Source organism: Anomaloglossus baeobatrachus, chromosome 8, assembly GCF_048569485.1.
Source record: "Anomaloglossus baeobatrachus isolate aAnoBae1 chromosome 8, aAnoBae1.hap1, whole genome shotgun sequence".
Taxonomy (NCBI): domain Eukaryota; kingdom Metazoa; phylum Chordata; class Amphibia; order Anura; family Aromobatidae; genus Anomaloglossus; species Anomaloglossus baeobatrachus.
This window is the reverse complement of record NC_134360.1, coordinates 179,873,918-179,889,600: the sequence shown is the minus strand read 5'-3', so window position 1 is coordinate 179,889,600 and position 15,683 is coordinate 179,873,918. Positions and strand designations below refer to the sequence as shown.

At 43.3% G+C, this 15,683-nt stretch overlaps 1 protein-coding gene across 4 annotated transcripts in view; it reads left to right on the top strand.

The window, feature by feature from the left end:
- Positions 1-15,683, top strand: part of NOS1AP (nitric oxide synthase 1 adaptor protein) — a 167,742-nt gene that overhangs the window by 79,955 nt on the left and 72,104 nt on the right. For all 4 annotated transcript variants that reach the window (XM_075322266.1, XM_075322267.1, XM_075322268.1 and 1 more), the window contains exons 4-5: positions 8,136-8,194; positions 11,843-11,951. In XM_075322266.1, the coding sequence (XP_075178381.1) occupies positions 8,136-8,194; positions 11,843-11,951 (168 nt within the window). The remainder of the gene's footprint in view (positions 1-8,135; positions 8,195-11,842; positions 11,952-15,683) is intronic.

The window sequence follows — 15,683 nt, the reverse complement described above, 5'->3', positions numbered from 1 at the left end:
GAATGCCATCTGGCCCTGGGGATTTGTCAATGTTTAATTTACTCAGACGTAGGCGTACTTCATCTTGTGTTAAATTAATTATATCGGGTGGTGGACTTTGATTTTTCACTTGTTGAATGATCCCTGGTACAGTCAGTTCCTTGGTGAATACAGATGAGAAATGCCTATTTAATATCTCAGTCTTTTGTTTGTCCTCTATAACTAACTTGTTATTATATTTTAAGGGTCCGATACTATCCTTTGTTTTCCTTTTGGCATTAATGTATTTATAAAAGATTTTGGGATTTATTTTAATGTCATTGGCGATTTTTGTTTCAGTAGCTAGTTTTGCTTGTTTGATTTCTTTTTTGCATTGCCTATTGATATCTTTATACTCCTGCAATGCTATTTCTGTATTCTCAGTCTTTAAGATGTTAAACGCCCTTTGTTTTTGTTTTATTATACTTTGTACAGTCTTATTTATCCATAGTGGTTTCTTTTTATTCCTGGACATTTTATTACCAGAGGGTATAAGTTTTTTTACAGGACTCTAGCAGTATATCCTTAAACTTACCCCATTTATGTTCGGTATCCCCAGTTACCATGACTCTGTCCCAATCTACACATTTAAGCTCTTCCCTTAATTTGTTGAAATCAGCTTTCCTAAAATCCCAGGTTTTAGCATTCCCCCTTTGAAATGTTCTATTGAATATTATGTCGAAGCTTACCATATTATGATCGCTGGTGCCCAAGTGCTCCCGGACCTGTAGATTTGAAATTGTATCCGGTCTATTTGACAGGACCAGATCTAGCAAATTATCTCCCCTGGTCGGTTCATCTACCATCTGAGAGAGGAAAGGGTCCTGAATGGTAGATAAGAACTTACAGCTTTTAGCAGAACCAGAAGATTCTATGTCCCACTGTATGTCTGGATAGTTGAAATCCCCCATAATAAGAACCCGATTATTATTATTAGCTGCCTTTTCAATTTGTTCCAGCATTTCACCCTCTATTTGTTCAGGTATGTTAGGAGGCTTATAGCAAACTCCAATTAGCATTTTTCCATTATTCCCCTCCCCATGTACATTTACCCATACTGACTCTACATTGTTGCTGTTCCCCTCAATGTCATCATACAACACAGGTTTTAGGTTAGATTTGATAAATATACACACCCCACCACCTTTTTGGCCTTTCCTGTCCTTCCTAAATGTACTATAACCCTGTATGTTTGTCACCCAGTCATGGCTTTCATCCAGCCAGGTTTCCGTAATGCCCACCACATCATAATCCATGGTTGACATAAGAGTCTCCAATTCATTCATTTTGTTTGCAAGACTTCTTGCATTTGCCAGTAGACATTTAATCCTATTAACACCTTTATTACTCCTAGCCTCCCTACGTTCCTTGTATGTCCCATCCCCCCCTAATCCTTCATTGACCCCTACCGTCTCCCTGTCTCTATCTGCTCTATCTATCCCCTTATTTGCTCCACTACCCTCCCTCCCCCCCGATCCTAGTTTAAAAGTTCCTCCATCCGTCTGACCATTTTCTCCCCCAGCACAGCTGCACCTTCCCCATTGAGGTGCAGCCCGTCCCTACCGTAGAGCCTGTAGCCGACTGAGAAGTCGGCCCAGTTCTCCATGAACCCGAACCCTTCCTTCCTGCACCAATTTCTAAGCCACATATTTATCTCCCTAAGCTCCCGCTGTCTTTCTAGTGACGCTCGTGGCACCGGTAGTATTTCTGAAAACACCACCTTGGAGGTCCTGGACTTCAGCTTCTCTCCTAGTTCCCTGTAATCATTTTTAAGGACCTTCCACCTGCCTCTAACTTTGTCATTAGTACCAATGTGCACCATGACCGCTGGGTTTTCCCCAGCCCCACCCAGCAATCTGTCTATCCGATCCACAATATGCCGAACCCGAGCACCCGGCAGACAACACACTGTTCGGCATTCACGGTCTCGGCGACAGATGACCCTGTCTGTCCGCCTAATTATAGAGTCCCCTACCACCAACATCTGTCTGGGCTTTGCTGCACTCCTATTTCCCTCCTTCCTACAGCAGTTGTTTTCCTGGTTGCTAGGAGCAACGTCCTGCTGTAGTGACCCTAGTCCAGGCCCTTCATTCCTAATATCAGCCAAACAGGCATATTTACTAGGTTGTGCCAGGTCAGGACTAGGCTCCCTGACACTTTTCCCCCTACCTCTTCTTCTAACTGTTACCCAGCTACCTACCTCTGGGTCCTGATCTTCCCCACTTCCACCCTCCTCCATATCACTGGCCCCAGCCAGAGAAAGCTCAGTGAGCTCTAAACTCCTCTCCAGGTTTGCAATGCCCCTTAGTGTTGCAAGCTGCTTATTTAGATCAGTTACCTTGGCTTCCAAATACGCAACATGCTTGCATCGAGTGCAGACATATTCACCCTCGAACGGCTGCTCAAGGCATGCATACATCTGACAAGATACACACCTGGTAGCATTGTCCATGGAGCACCTATCAAATGGGGATCAACAGTAAAGTAGAAAAACAAAGAGAAAAAAACGAAAGAAACCCAATGGGAAACGTATAAGGATAAATTCAAACTATGTTCTTGTGTCAAACTATGTAATTGTGTTGAAACTATGCACTTATCTTAAATTCAGCACTTTACTTGAATTCAGCACCTCGCTCGCTCAGCCCCCTCGCTAGTACTGGCTGGTTTATATAGATGTACAATGAGTATCAGAAGCTGCTGGAAGCTTCTAGAAACAGGTGTGACTAATCCTACTAATTAAATCACAAGACTAACCTTTTTTTTTTTTTTTTCCCTTTTCACAGAATCACAAACAGACACACAATTCCCTAATGAAATTCAACAATTACAGTTATCACCACTATGTAATTGTGTTGAAACTATGCACTTATCTTAAATTCAGCACTTTACTTGAATTCAGCACCTCGCTCGCTCAGCCCCCTCGCTAGTACTGGCTGGTTTATATAGATGTACAATGAGTATCAGAAGCTGCTGGAAGCTTCTAGAAACAGGTGTGACTAATCCTACTAATTAAATCACAAGACTAACCTTTTTTTTTTTTTTTTCCCTTTTCACAGAATCACAAACAGACACACAATTCCCTAATGAAATTCAACAATTACAGTTATCACCACTATGTAATTGTGTTGAAACTATGCACTTATCTTAAATTCAGCACTTTACTTGAATTCAGCACCTCGCTCGCTCAGCCCCCTCGCTAGTACTGGCTGGTTTATATAGATGTACAATGAGTATCAGAAGCTGCTGGAAGCTTCTAGAAACAGGTGTGACTAATCCTACTAATTAAATCACAAGAATAACCTTTTTTTTTTTTTTCCCTTTTCACAGAATCACAAACAGACACACAATTCCCTAATGAAATTCAACAATTACAGTTATCACCACTATGTAATTGTGTTGAAACTATGCACTTATCTTAAATTCAGCACTTTACTTGAATTCAGCACCTCGCTCGCTCAGCCCCCTCGCTAGTACTGGCTGGTTTATATAGATGTACAATGAGTATCAGAAGCTGCTGGAAGCTTCTAGAAACAGGTGTGACTAATCCTACTAATTAAATCACAAGAATAACCTTTTTTTTTTTTTTTCCCTTTTCACAGAATCACAAACAGACACACAATTCCCTAATGAAATTCAACAATTACAGTTATCACCACTATGTAATTGTGTTGAAACTATGCACTTATCTTAAATTCAGCACTTTACTTGAATTCAGCACCTCGCTCGCTCAGCCCCCTCGCTAGTACTGGCTGGTTTATATAGATGTACAATGAGTATCAGAAGCTGCTGGAAGCTTCTAGAAACAGGTGTGACTAATCCTACTAATTAAATCACAAGACTAACCTTTTTTTTTTTTTTTTCCCTTTTCACAGAATCACAAACAGACACACAATTCCCTAATGAAATTCAACAATTACAGTTATCACCACTATGTAATTGTGTTGAAACTATGCACTTATCTTAAATTCAGCACTTTACTTGAATTCAGCACCTCGCTCGCTCAGCCCCCTCGCTAGTACTGGCTGGTTTATATAGATGTACAATGAGTATCAGAAGCTGCTGGAAGCTTCTAGAAACAGGTGTGACTAATCCTACTAATTAAATCACAAGACTAACCTTTTTTTTTTTTTTTTTTCCCTTTTCACAGAATCACAAACAGACACACAATTCCCTAATGAAATTCAACAATTACAGTTATCACCACTATGTAATTGTGTTGAAACTATGCACTTATCTTAAATTCAGCACTTTACTTGAATTCAGCACCTCGCTCGCTCAGCCCCCTCGCTAGTACTGGCTGGTTTATATAGATGTACAATGAGTATCAGAAGCTGCTGGAAGCTTCTAGAAACAGGTGTGACTAATCCTACTAATTAAATCACAAGAATAACCTTTTTTTTTTTTTTCCCTTTTCACAGAATCACAAACAGACACACAATTCCCTAATGAAATTCAACAATTACAGTTATCACCACTATGTAATTGTGTTGAAACTATGCACTTATCTTAAATTCAGCACTTTACTTGAATTCAGCACCTCGCTCGCTCAGCCCCCTCGCTAGTACTGGCTGGTTTATATAGATGTACAATGAGTATCAGAAGCTGCTGGAAGCTTCTAGAAACAGGTGTGACTAATCCTACTAATTAAATCACAAGAATAACCTTTTTTTTTTTTTTTCCCTTTTCACAGAATCACAAACAGACACACAATTCCCTAATGAAATTCAACAATTACAGTTATCACCACTATGTAATTGTGTTGAAACTATGCACTTATCTTAAATTCAGCACTTTACTTGAATTCAGCACCTCGCTCGCTCAGCCCCCTCGCTAGTACTGGCTGGTTTATATAGATGTACAATGAGTATCAGAAGCTGCTGGAAGCTTCTAGAAACAGGTGTGACTAATCCTACTAATTAAATCACAAGACTAACCTTTTTTTTTTTTTTTTCCCTTTTCACAGAATCACAAACAGACACACAATTCCCTAATGAAATTCAACAATTACAGTTATCACCACTATGTAATTGTGTTGAAACTATGCACTTATCTTAAATTCAGCACTTTACTTGAATTCAGCACCTCGCTCGCTCAGCCCCCTCGCTAGTACTGGCTGGTTTATATAGATGTACAATGAGTATCAGAAGCTGCTGGAAGCTTCTAGAAACAGGTGTGACTAATCCTACTAATTAAATCACAAGACTAACCTTTTTTTTTTTTTTTTTTCCCTTTTCACAGAATCACAAACAGACACACAATTCCCTAATGAAATTCAACAATTACAGTTATCACCACTATGTAATTGTGTTGAAACTATGCACTTATCTTAAATTCAGCACTTTACTTGAATTCAGCACCTCGCTCGCTCAGCCCCCTCGCTAGTACTGGCTGGTTTATATAGATGTACAATGAGTATCAGAAGCTGCTGGAAGCTTCTAGAAACAGGTGTGACTAATCCTACTAATTAAATCACAAGAATAACCTTTTTTTTTTTTTTTCCCTTTTCACAGAATCACAAACAGACACACAATTCCCTAATGAAATTCAACAATTACAGTTATCACCACTATGTAATTGTGTTGAAACTATGCACTTATCTTAAATTCAGCACTTTACTTGAATTCAGCACCTCGCTCGCTCAGCCCCCTCGCTAGTACTGGCTGGTTTATATAGATGTACAATGAGTATCAGAAGCTGCTGGAAGCTTCTAGAAACAGGTGTGACTAATCCTACTAATTAAATCACAAGACTAACCTTTTTTTTTTTTTTTTTTCCCTTTTCACAGAATCACAAACAGACACACAATTCCCTAATGAAATTCAACAATTACAGTTATCACCACTATGTAATTGTGTTGAAACTATGCACTTATCTTAAATTCAGCACTTTACTTGAATTCAGCACCTCGCTCGCTCAGCCCCCTCGCTAGTACTGGCTGGTTTATATAGATGTACAATGAGTATCAGAAGCTGCTGGAAGCTTCTAGAAACAGGTGTGACTAATCCTACTAATTAAATCACAAGAATAACCTTTTTTTTTTTTTTTTTTTTCCCTTTTCACAGAATCACAAACACACAATTCCCTAATGAAATTCAACAATTACAGTTATCACCACTATGTAATTGTGTTGAAACTATGCACTTAGCTTAAATTCAGCACTTTACTTGAATTCAGCACCTCTGCTTTTCATAGTCTTCACCACAGTGTCTTCAATAAAATGGCGCCGGAGATCCCGGTTCCCGCATGCGCAGACTCCAGCGCCATTTTAATGAAAACAGAATCACTGTGTCAATGCGCATGCGCAACCACCAAAAGCAATGGCGGTGCAGCATGAGATTTAAATAAAGAAAAGGGGGCACATCCTAAATGTAGCTGGAGGAGGACTTTACAGCGAGGACCCACAAAGACCCGTACCCGTTGCACCTGTCAATCAAAGTGCAGTGCATTTCTGCAACTTTGATTAAAGATATTTCTGCAACCAAGCAGCCGATCTTTCAACAGCAGGTATGCCTGGATTCAAGATCCTAGTGCCAGCATGGCACTGCCTTTACTTCATATAGCACAATCCTGCTGGTTGGTCCTCTTTAAGTTGTTACATCTGGAGCTAGTACAGAACTGTACCCAAGCTATATGGTGATGCCTTGGCTCCTGAACTATCTCCATTTAGCGATGGCGCACATATCCCTGTTATTGTATGGCAACCTTCACTAAACGGTTAATAGGGTCTTTTTACACGACAAACATCTATTAGATATTCACGGAATAGGTGATAAGTGTCTGGTTGTTCGGGGTCCCACAATTTACTAGGAAATGTGTCCAGAGTACACAGCACCATGCCCATGCGCAGCTAAAAACCTTAAACACTGCTGACCAACATTTCTCAATCAATATGGGGCGGGGTTATGGGTGGGGGAAGGGGTGAATATTCGTTTTGCATTAACACATGTTTAACCGACGCACGACTATGAATTTTAGTATTATTAGTATGGTGAATTAGTATAATGAACCACAACAAGGGCTTATTTTGAGGGTAGGGCTCATTTTAAGTATGCTCCAAAAAGGAGGGTTGGTCTTATATTCGGAGAAATACGGAATATTGGGATAGGTTATTGGAGATGGGAATACAGCTGTAACTATGCAATCTTTTATCCTACTACCGTATTAATCAAGACAAGCATTGAATCTAGATCAAGAGAGGTCATTATTCCCCTATACTCTGCCCTGGTCAGACCCCACCTGGAATACTGTGTACAGTTCTGGGCGCCCCAATTCCAGAAAGACATCGATATATTGGAGCAAGTCCAGAGAAGAACAACCAAGATGGTAGAAGGTCTGCACACAATGTCATGTGAAGAACGGATAAAAGAACTAGGGATATTTAGTCTGAAAAAGAGAAGGCTGAGAGGAGACTTAATAGCGGTCTACAAATATCTAAAAGGCAGTCACAGTGCAGAGGGAACTACCCTATTCTCATTAGCACAAGGAAGTACAAGAAGCAATGGGATGAAACTAGAAGGAAGGAGATTCAGATTAGACATTAGGAAAGACTTTCTGACAATGAGGGCAGTCAGGAAGTGTAACAGGCTACCACGGGAGGTGGTGAGGGCAGTCAGGGAGTGGAACAGGCGACCACAGGAGGTAGTGAGGGCAGTCAGGGAGTGGAACAGGCTACCACAGGAGGTAGTGAGGGCAGTCAGGGAGTGGAACAGGCTACCACTGGAGGTAGTGAGGGCAGTCAGGGAGTGGAACAGGCTACCACTGGAGGTAGTGAGGGCAGTCAGAGAGTGGAACAGGTTACCACGGGAGGTAGTGAGCTCTCAATCAATGGAAATCGTCAAGCGGAAACTGGATAAAAATATAGCTGGGATGATTTAGGAAAACCTGCACTCCCAGGGGGTTGCACCCCTTTGCCCCCCGTTGCCAGGGGGATGGCCCTTGAGGTCCCTTCCAACTCTATTATTCTATGATTGTAATCAGATTTTTGTAGTGCATGTAAGTGTATATAGTGAGATCACTTATAAAATGTCCAGACATTGAGGGTGCACATTATCTAGGACTACCATAGGTGGCCGTGTGTCGTTCCTTCATCATTACTGACTGACCATGTCTTGTTACAGAAGAAGGAATGGGACTGGGATCAAAACAAGATGTTGGTCATGCAAGATCCGATCTACAGGTTGGTGCCTGCGACATATAAAAAAATTACCGTAATTCCGTTTTGCCAGTGGAAAAAAAAAGCAATTAATTCTAGAAGGAGCAGAGGAATTTATGTGACTTGTACCGTGACTGTGTTAAGTGCATCATCAGCAGCAGATCAACAATGCAGAAAACAGATCTTATGTAATCCAATGCCAGGATTGCTGCGTCCTATGACCGAGCTTTCTTCATGGAAAGGCAATCGTCTGACTGGCAAAGTGATTGTATCTTCAGATATGTAGTCTCTTGGGTTTTTTTGCTAATTTTTTTTTCCCAACTCATGGAATCGTTTTACATAGTGACTATTACCTAGAAGCAGAATTATTTATGTGCAACAAAGCTACAACCTTTTTAAAGGGAACCTGTCAGGTGCAATATGCAGCCAGGACCACGTGCAGTTCTGGGTGTATATTGCTAATCCCTGCCTAACCGTCCCTGTATACACTAGCATAGATAAAGAGATCTGTAGAAAAAGGATTTCTAAAGATCTTTTATCGAATGCTAATGAGCGCGGGGACTAGTCCCCTGGGCGTTAGTTCCCCTGGCTAGTCGCCCCTCATTAGCATGTTAGTACGCCCCTGTGGGTGTGCTATCATGCTAATGATTACACGGTATCACAGGATGATCTCACTCACCTCTCCGCTGCCATCGCCGCCCGACACTGGATTTCGGCTCAGTGCTCATGACCCCGGAGTTTTGGTGATGCGCACTATGAAGCCGGGTGTAGACGTCCTGGCTTCAAACTGAAGTAGTGCGCATGACCGAAAGTCCAGGATCATGCCCACTGAGCCGAAATCCCCCTTTGGATGCGATGGCGGCGGAGAAGTGAGTGAGATTATCCTGTGACGCTAAGCATTCATTAGCATGATAGCACGCCCACAGGGGCGTACTAACATGCTGATGGGGCTGACTAGCCAGGGGAACTTATTGCCCTGCAGACTAGTCCCCACGCTCATTAGCATACGGTAAAAGATCTTTAGAAATACTTTTCAAAAGATTCCATATATATATATATATATATATATATAATATATATATAATATGCATATGCATGCTACCAGATAAATGGACGGTTAGGCTGGAATTAGCAATATGCACCCAGTGCTGCTCGTGGTTCTGGGTGCATATTGGACCTGACAGGTTCCCTTTAAAAGCAGATTTCCATCTTCATAAGTAGGTATTTTTAGATTCTTATTTTTCTTAAACTATATTCTTTATTAAATATGTCATCCTTTCTTGTGATATTAACAAATGTATTGTCTTTTGTTTACAACTCATTTCTTTGGAGTCTCACCACTGCTGCTAGACAGCAGAACATGCGCAGTGCTTACAAGCTCTATTCTCTTGAGCTTGTAAGCACTGTTTTGTTAAGTTGGCCAATATTGCCAGAGCAGGCGGTTACTCCTAATCTGTTCAGCTTCCGCACAGTGCTAACATGCTGGACAGCAGCGGTGGTCGGTCTCCTAGGCAACAAGCTGTAAACAAAAGGAGAGTTAAGGCAAAAAAGGCAAGTGTTTTTGTTTTTTTTGTTTTTTCTTTCAAGAAATATCTGACATCCACCTATGAAGAGAAGTTTAACCCTTTTAGCTTGGGGCATAAGCTGTGGATTGTTTTTTTTGTCTGTTCCAGCATTTTGGATGAGATTCTTAGAGATCCTGACATCTGATACACGCTGCTCAATACATGGGTAATGGTTGTATGAAGGCAAACAGGCATATACACATACGGTAGAGACCGGTCAATCAACAGCCGTGGGTGGGAATAAGCCGGTTTCTGACCCATCTACCATATTTTTCGGACTATAAGACGCATCGGACCATAAGACGCAGCCTGGTTTTAGAGAAGGAAAATAAAATTTTAAGCAAAAAATGTGGTCATGACACACTGTTATGGGGCGAGGATCTGCTGCTGACACTATTATGGGGGTAATATCCCCAAATTCTCTACTGAGGTACCCCATCCTGGTAATGATCCTCCTGCCTTGTGTATATATATATATATATATATGTCCCTCATCCTGGTATAGCCCCATCTTGCTATATACTGTATCCTGGTATGTGCTCCCATCCTGCTATATACGCCATCATCCTGCTCATATACCCCCATCATCCTGCTCATATACCCCCATCCTGCGGCACACACAAAAAAATAAATAAACGTTTACACTCGCCTTTCCTCGTTCCACGCAGCGTCGCTCCTCCTCCTGTCTGTGCCGGCAGTGCTGTGTTGAGCCGGTCACGTTCCCTGCAGCACTGCGATGTATTGTCCTCCAGTCTGCCGACGCGGCTGTAAAGACAAACGTGCGCACAGCGATGACGTCATCGCTGTGAGCACCGCTAGTCTCCAGTCCACACAGCACGGCAGGCAGACTGGAGGACATCGCGATGCTGCAGGGGAACGGTGAGTACATTGATTCACTGCACCCCGTGCTGATGATGATGCGCGGGGAGCAGTGAATGCAGCCGAGCATGATCACTCCAGGCTGTCGTTGCCAGGGGTGATCACGGCCGGCTGTTAATTATGCGCACGTCCCCGCCCATCATCCCGCCCACCTATCAGCCCCGGCTTCAGCGCTGAGAGATGGGCGGGAGGATGGGCGTGCATATGTAATGAGCGGGCCCACGTGGTCACGGCAGGTGCTGCCTGCTGCCTGCTCGTGCCCCCGATGACACGCTCCACCGCAGCACCCTCATTTTCCGGGTGCAGCCCTACATTCAGACCATTAGATGCACCCCCCACTTTCCCCCAACGTTTGGGGGAAAAAAAGTGCGTCTTATGGTCCGAAAAATACGGTATCTGTCTATTCTACAGTGCGGCTCAGTCCCCGAGGCTTATAAAAGTATATATCTTTCTGAAATGCGGAAGCGATTCAGGGTCAAACGTATCTTGCCGAGATAATGCAGCCAGCGACTGATTCATTCTACCCATGGGTTATACAGCGTGTATCAACTGTCAGGTTCTCTTTAAAGGGTTATTCCCATCTCCAAGATCCTATTCTATTATATAGTAGGTTTAATAATAATAATAATAATAATAATAATAATAATATTTGCTAATATTATTATTATTATCTCCAATTAGAAATGTAGTCTAGTTCTCCTGATTCACTGTCACTTACCTCATGTTCAGGGCATTGCAGGACCTTAGGTATCCATGGTTAAAACCACAGATGTAGGGATAGTTAGTTGGTAGTGGTCGTAACTATGGATACCTAAGTTCTTGCAATGCCCTGCACATGAGGTAAGTGACATAGCTAATCAGGAGACCATACTACATTTCTATTTGGATGTATGTGCTGCTATTAATAATAATAATAATAATAATAATTAATATCATCATCATTGCACCTACTACATATTTGGATAAGATCTTGGGGAAATCTTAACCACATGCTGTGTAGAAAATCTACAGTGAATAGTAAAATCTGCCATATTTCTGCCAGAATATTTGCATAAGTTGGTCCTGCCTCTGTGGACGGTCCGGTGGGCGTCGCTCTGCAGATCGTGCAGCTAGACTATATCGGGCGGATTGCATTTGTCTGCCGCACGTGTTGTATTGGCTCGCACTGTTGCGCACCCGTTGCCCGCTCTGATGCATCTGATCCCCTTTATCTATTTCTTTGATGCAGAATATTTTATGTGTCTCATGACTCCCAAGACCTGAAGATCTTCAGTTACATCGCCAGGGATGGCTCCAGTAATTCCTTCCGCTGCAATGTATTCAAGTCCAAGAAAAAGGTAAGTGTAAAGGATCAGCCCCTGGTTATATATTACATTGCATAGAAAAAACTGTGTGTGATAGCGGTAACCATACAGCAGGGTAGTGGATAGAAAATCTAAAAGGGGCTGTCACCTACTCAGGCCACCTCTTTTCTATCCCTATGTTTTTTCCTTGAAACCTAATAACACTTGTACTCCCCTCCGGTGCTGTTCCAGCGGTACTGTATCTTCCTGTAGCCAAGCAGCGGCCTCTTGACTCTCCCTCACCATCGGACGTATCACATATGTGTGAAGGAAGTAGGAGATGAGCAGCTGTCGCTTCCTCCGAATGTATGTGCTTTAGGCTAGGTTCACACTTCCGTTGTTTTGCATGAGTCACAATCCGTCGCCTTGAGGAATTATGGTATCCTGCAAAATATTTTGCAGGAATCCAGTTTTTCCCCATAGGCTTCTATTAGTGACGGATTGCGACTGATGATGCTGCGTTGCATCCGTTGCGTCGCGGTCAGTCGTTTTTTAACTGACCGCCGGGCGGGAGCAACGCAGTCTGTAACGTTTTTTGAGCAGCGCAATCCGTAGGATTTTGCTGCACATGCGCTCTCTGGCTCCCTGCACCCGTAACCAGGATACACATCGGGTAACCAAGCAATGCGCTTTGGTTAGTTACCCGATATTTACAGTGGTTACGGGTGCAGGGAGCCAGTGCTAAGCAGTGTACGCTGGTATCCAAGATAAATATCGGGTAACCAAGCAAAAAGTGCTTTGCTTTTAGTTACCCGATATTTACCCTGGATACGTGTGCAAGGAGGCCGACACTTCCCCACTCTGCTCTGCCCCCTCCCGCACGCCGCATGTGTACACACTCACACACACTCTCACACACACACGCTCACTTGTCCCCAGCCCTGCAGTCCCCGCGGCACTGACGTCCTCAGCGCCACGGCCCCACTCGGCTCCGCCCCCTCACGCTCCGCCCCCCGCACACAACGGAGTCCGACAATGATTTCTGTTCTTTGTCATCCATGTAAAAAACGCATCTGTCACATGCGTCAAGCAACGCATGTGACTGATGCAAAACAACGGAAATGTGAACCTAGCCTTATCCACAGCAATCCTTGATTACCTGCAGGGATCATGTGACATAATAATGTCATGCTATCCCCAGGAGAGACAGTGCCGACACCACTGGAACAGCACCAGCAATCACCAGAAGTGATATTTTGCAAGGGGGAAAGTAGTGGACAGCACTTTTAAGGTTATTCCCAAGATTAAAAGTTCCCACCTACCATAGTATAGGTCATTTTCTGATTGCTAGGAATTAGTGATGAGCGAGCACTACCATGCTCAGGTGCTCGTAACTAGCAGTTAATGCTCGGATGGGCGCGACTCAAGTGCCCAAGTATAATGGAAGTCAATGGGCAACTATAGCATTTTTCCTGGAAATCTAGAAAAATGTTTGCGTTTCCCATTGATTTTCATTATACTTGGGTACTTAAGTCGCGCCCATCAACTGCTCTTTACGAGAACCGAGCATGGTAGTGCTCGCTCATCACTAGTTACGAGTACTGAGCACCCGAGCATCGTAGTGCCCGCTCATCACTAGTTAGGAGTACTGGGCACCTGAGCATCGTAGTGCCCGCTCATCACTAGTTACGACTACCGGGCACCCGAGCATGGTAGTGCCTGCTCATCACTAGTTACGAGTACCGAGCACCCGAGCATGGTAGTGCTCACTTATTTCTAGTTACTAGTACCGGGCACCCGACCATGGTAGTGCCCGCTCATTACTAGTTACGACTACCGGGCACCCGAGCATGGTAGTGCCTGCTCATCACTAGTTACGAGTACCGAGCACCCGAGCATGGTAGTGCTCACTTATTTCTAGTTACTAGTACCGGGCACCCGAGCATGGTAGTGCACGCTCATCACTAGTTACGACTACCGGGCACCCGAGCATGGTAGTGCTCACTCATTTCTAGTTACTAGTATTGGGCACTCGAGCATGGTAGTGCCTGCTCATCACTAGTTACGACTACCGGGCACCTGAGCATGGTAGTGCTCACTCATTTCTAGTTACTAGTACTCGGCACCCGAGCATGATAGTGCTTGCTAATTACTAGTTGCGAGTACAGAGCACCCGAGCATGGTAGTGCCTGCTCATCACTAGTTACGACTACCAGGCACCCGAGCATGGTAGTGCTCGCTCATTTCTAGTTACGAGTACTGGGCACCCGAGCATGATAGTGCACGCTCATCACTAGTTACAAGTACTGAGCACCCAAGCATGTTAGTGCTTGCTCATCACTAGTTGTGAGTACTGACCACCCGAGCATGGTAGTGCCCATTCATCACTAGTTACGAGTACCGAGCACCAGAGCATGGCAGTGCTTGTTCATTGCTAGTTACGAGTACTGCGCACCCGAGCATGGTAGTGCCCGCTCATCATAAGTAGCAATTCAACTACTGAGACCCCCATGATCACACGAACAGGACTCTGTCTAGTTACAATAGAGTGATGGCCGAGTACGGTATGTGCGCCCCCGCTCTACTCCTCCTCTATAGGACTGTTGGCTTTTTCTGACCATTACACAATGAGTGGAGTGGTGGGACACATGCGTGCCCACCACTATATACCAGTGGGCATCACAGTGCCCTGTCATTGGGATTACTGGTGTTCCAAGCTGCCAGACCCCACTAATCGCCTCGTTATTGTCTCTCCCTTGTACCCATAAAGAAGACTTGATAGAACTTCTAACAAATGACCAGATGAAGACATCCCAAGGACTCCCATGGGGAATGATTGTTTTGATTTTTTATTTGTAAATATCTGTTATAAAATGATTTATTCTTAATAAATCCAATCAGATGATATTTCCATTTATGTAGAGATGTGGCTACAGAAAATACAGCTTAGTTGTTGTTGTTGTTTTTTTAATTTTATTTGAAAGGGTTTTATATAGTATAGCTTGTTGTACCAAAGTAGAAACATTGTAACGTGATTCACCTAAATATGAAAAATGTAAGCAATGTGTGATGTCCCAGCCGCCGCCTGCAGGTGTGAGCTGCAGACTATGAGCCGGATTCTTGGGCTTGAGCCTAATACTTTCTATAGAAGACGTTGCACAAGTGGCCCATCAGGTTGGCCTCCTGTAGGCCAGATGCAGACAGGCATTTTCCGTTGTGATTTATTTTTATTTTTTTTCTGCTGCCGGATGTTCTTTAAAACCTACAATGTTTTAAAATGTATTCCATTCGATGAGATTTGGTTTGGGCATTTTTTTGATGCACTAGGCAGCATGTACTGGACATCGCGGATTTGGTGCATTTTTATATAGCTGAAAATTTAACCGCAGATAAACACAAAATGCATTCACATCAGGTAATGCAATACAGCTCTATGACACTTTGCAGGTCTTTGAAAGGGTGCTCTTTCCTCCCCCCCCAGTTTGCCCATGTTATATACATATACAGTGATCTGTTCCTGGGGCCGTTTTCTGCCATGCTTGTGCCCTTCTCTGCTTTATTCCTTTGCCTTGGTGCCTCCCAGTATTACTTCCTATACTGTATAAGTTTTCATGAACTTTTCCCCTGGTTCAGGCACTTATATGTATAGGTCTAGTTTAAAGGGTTTCCAGGTTTTAGCTAAATGTATGTGCAGTATGCACATTGTCAGGATTCTCATTAAAGGGAATCTGTCACCAGGTTTTTGCCACCTAATCTGAGAGCAGCATAATGAAGAGACAGGGATCC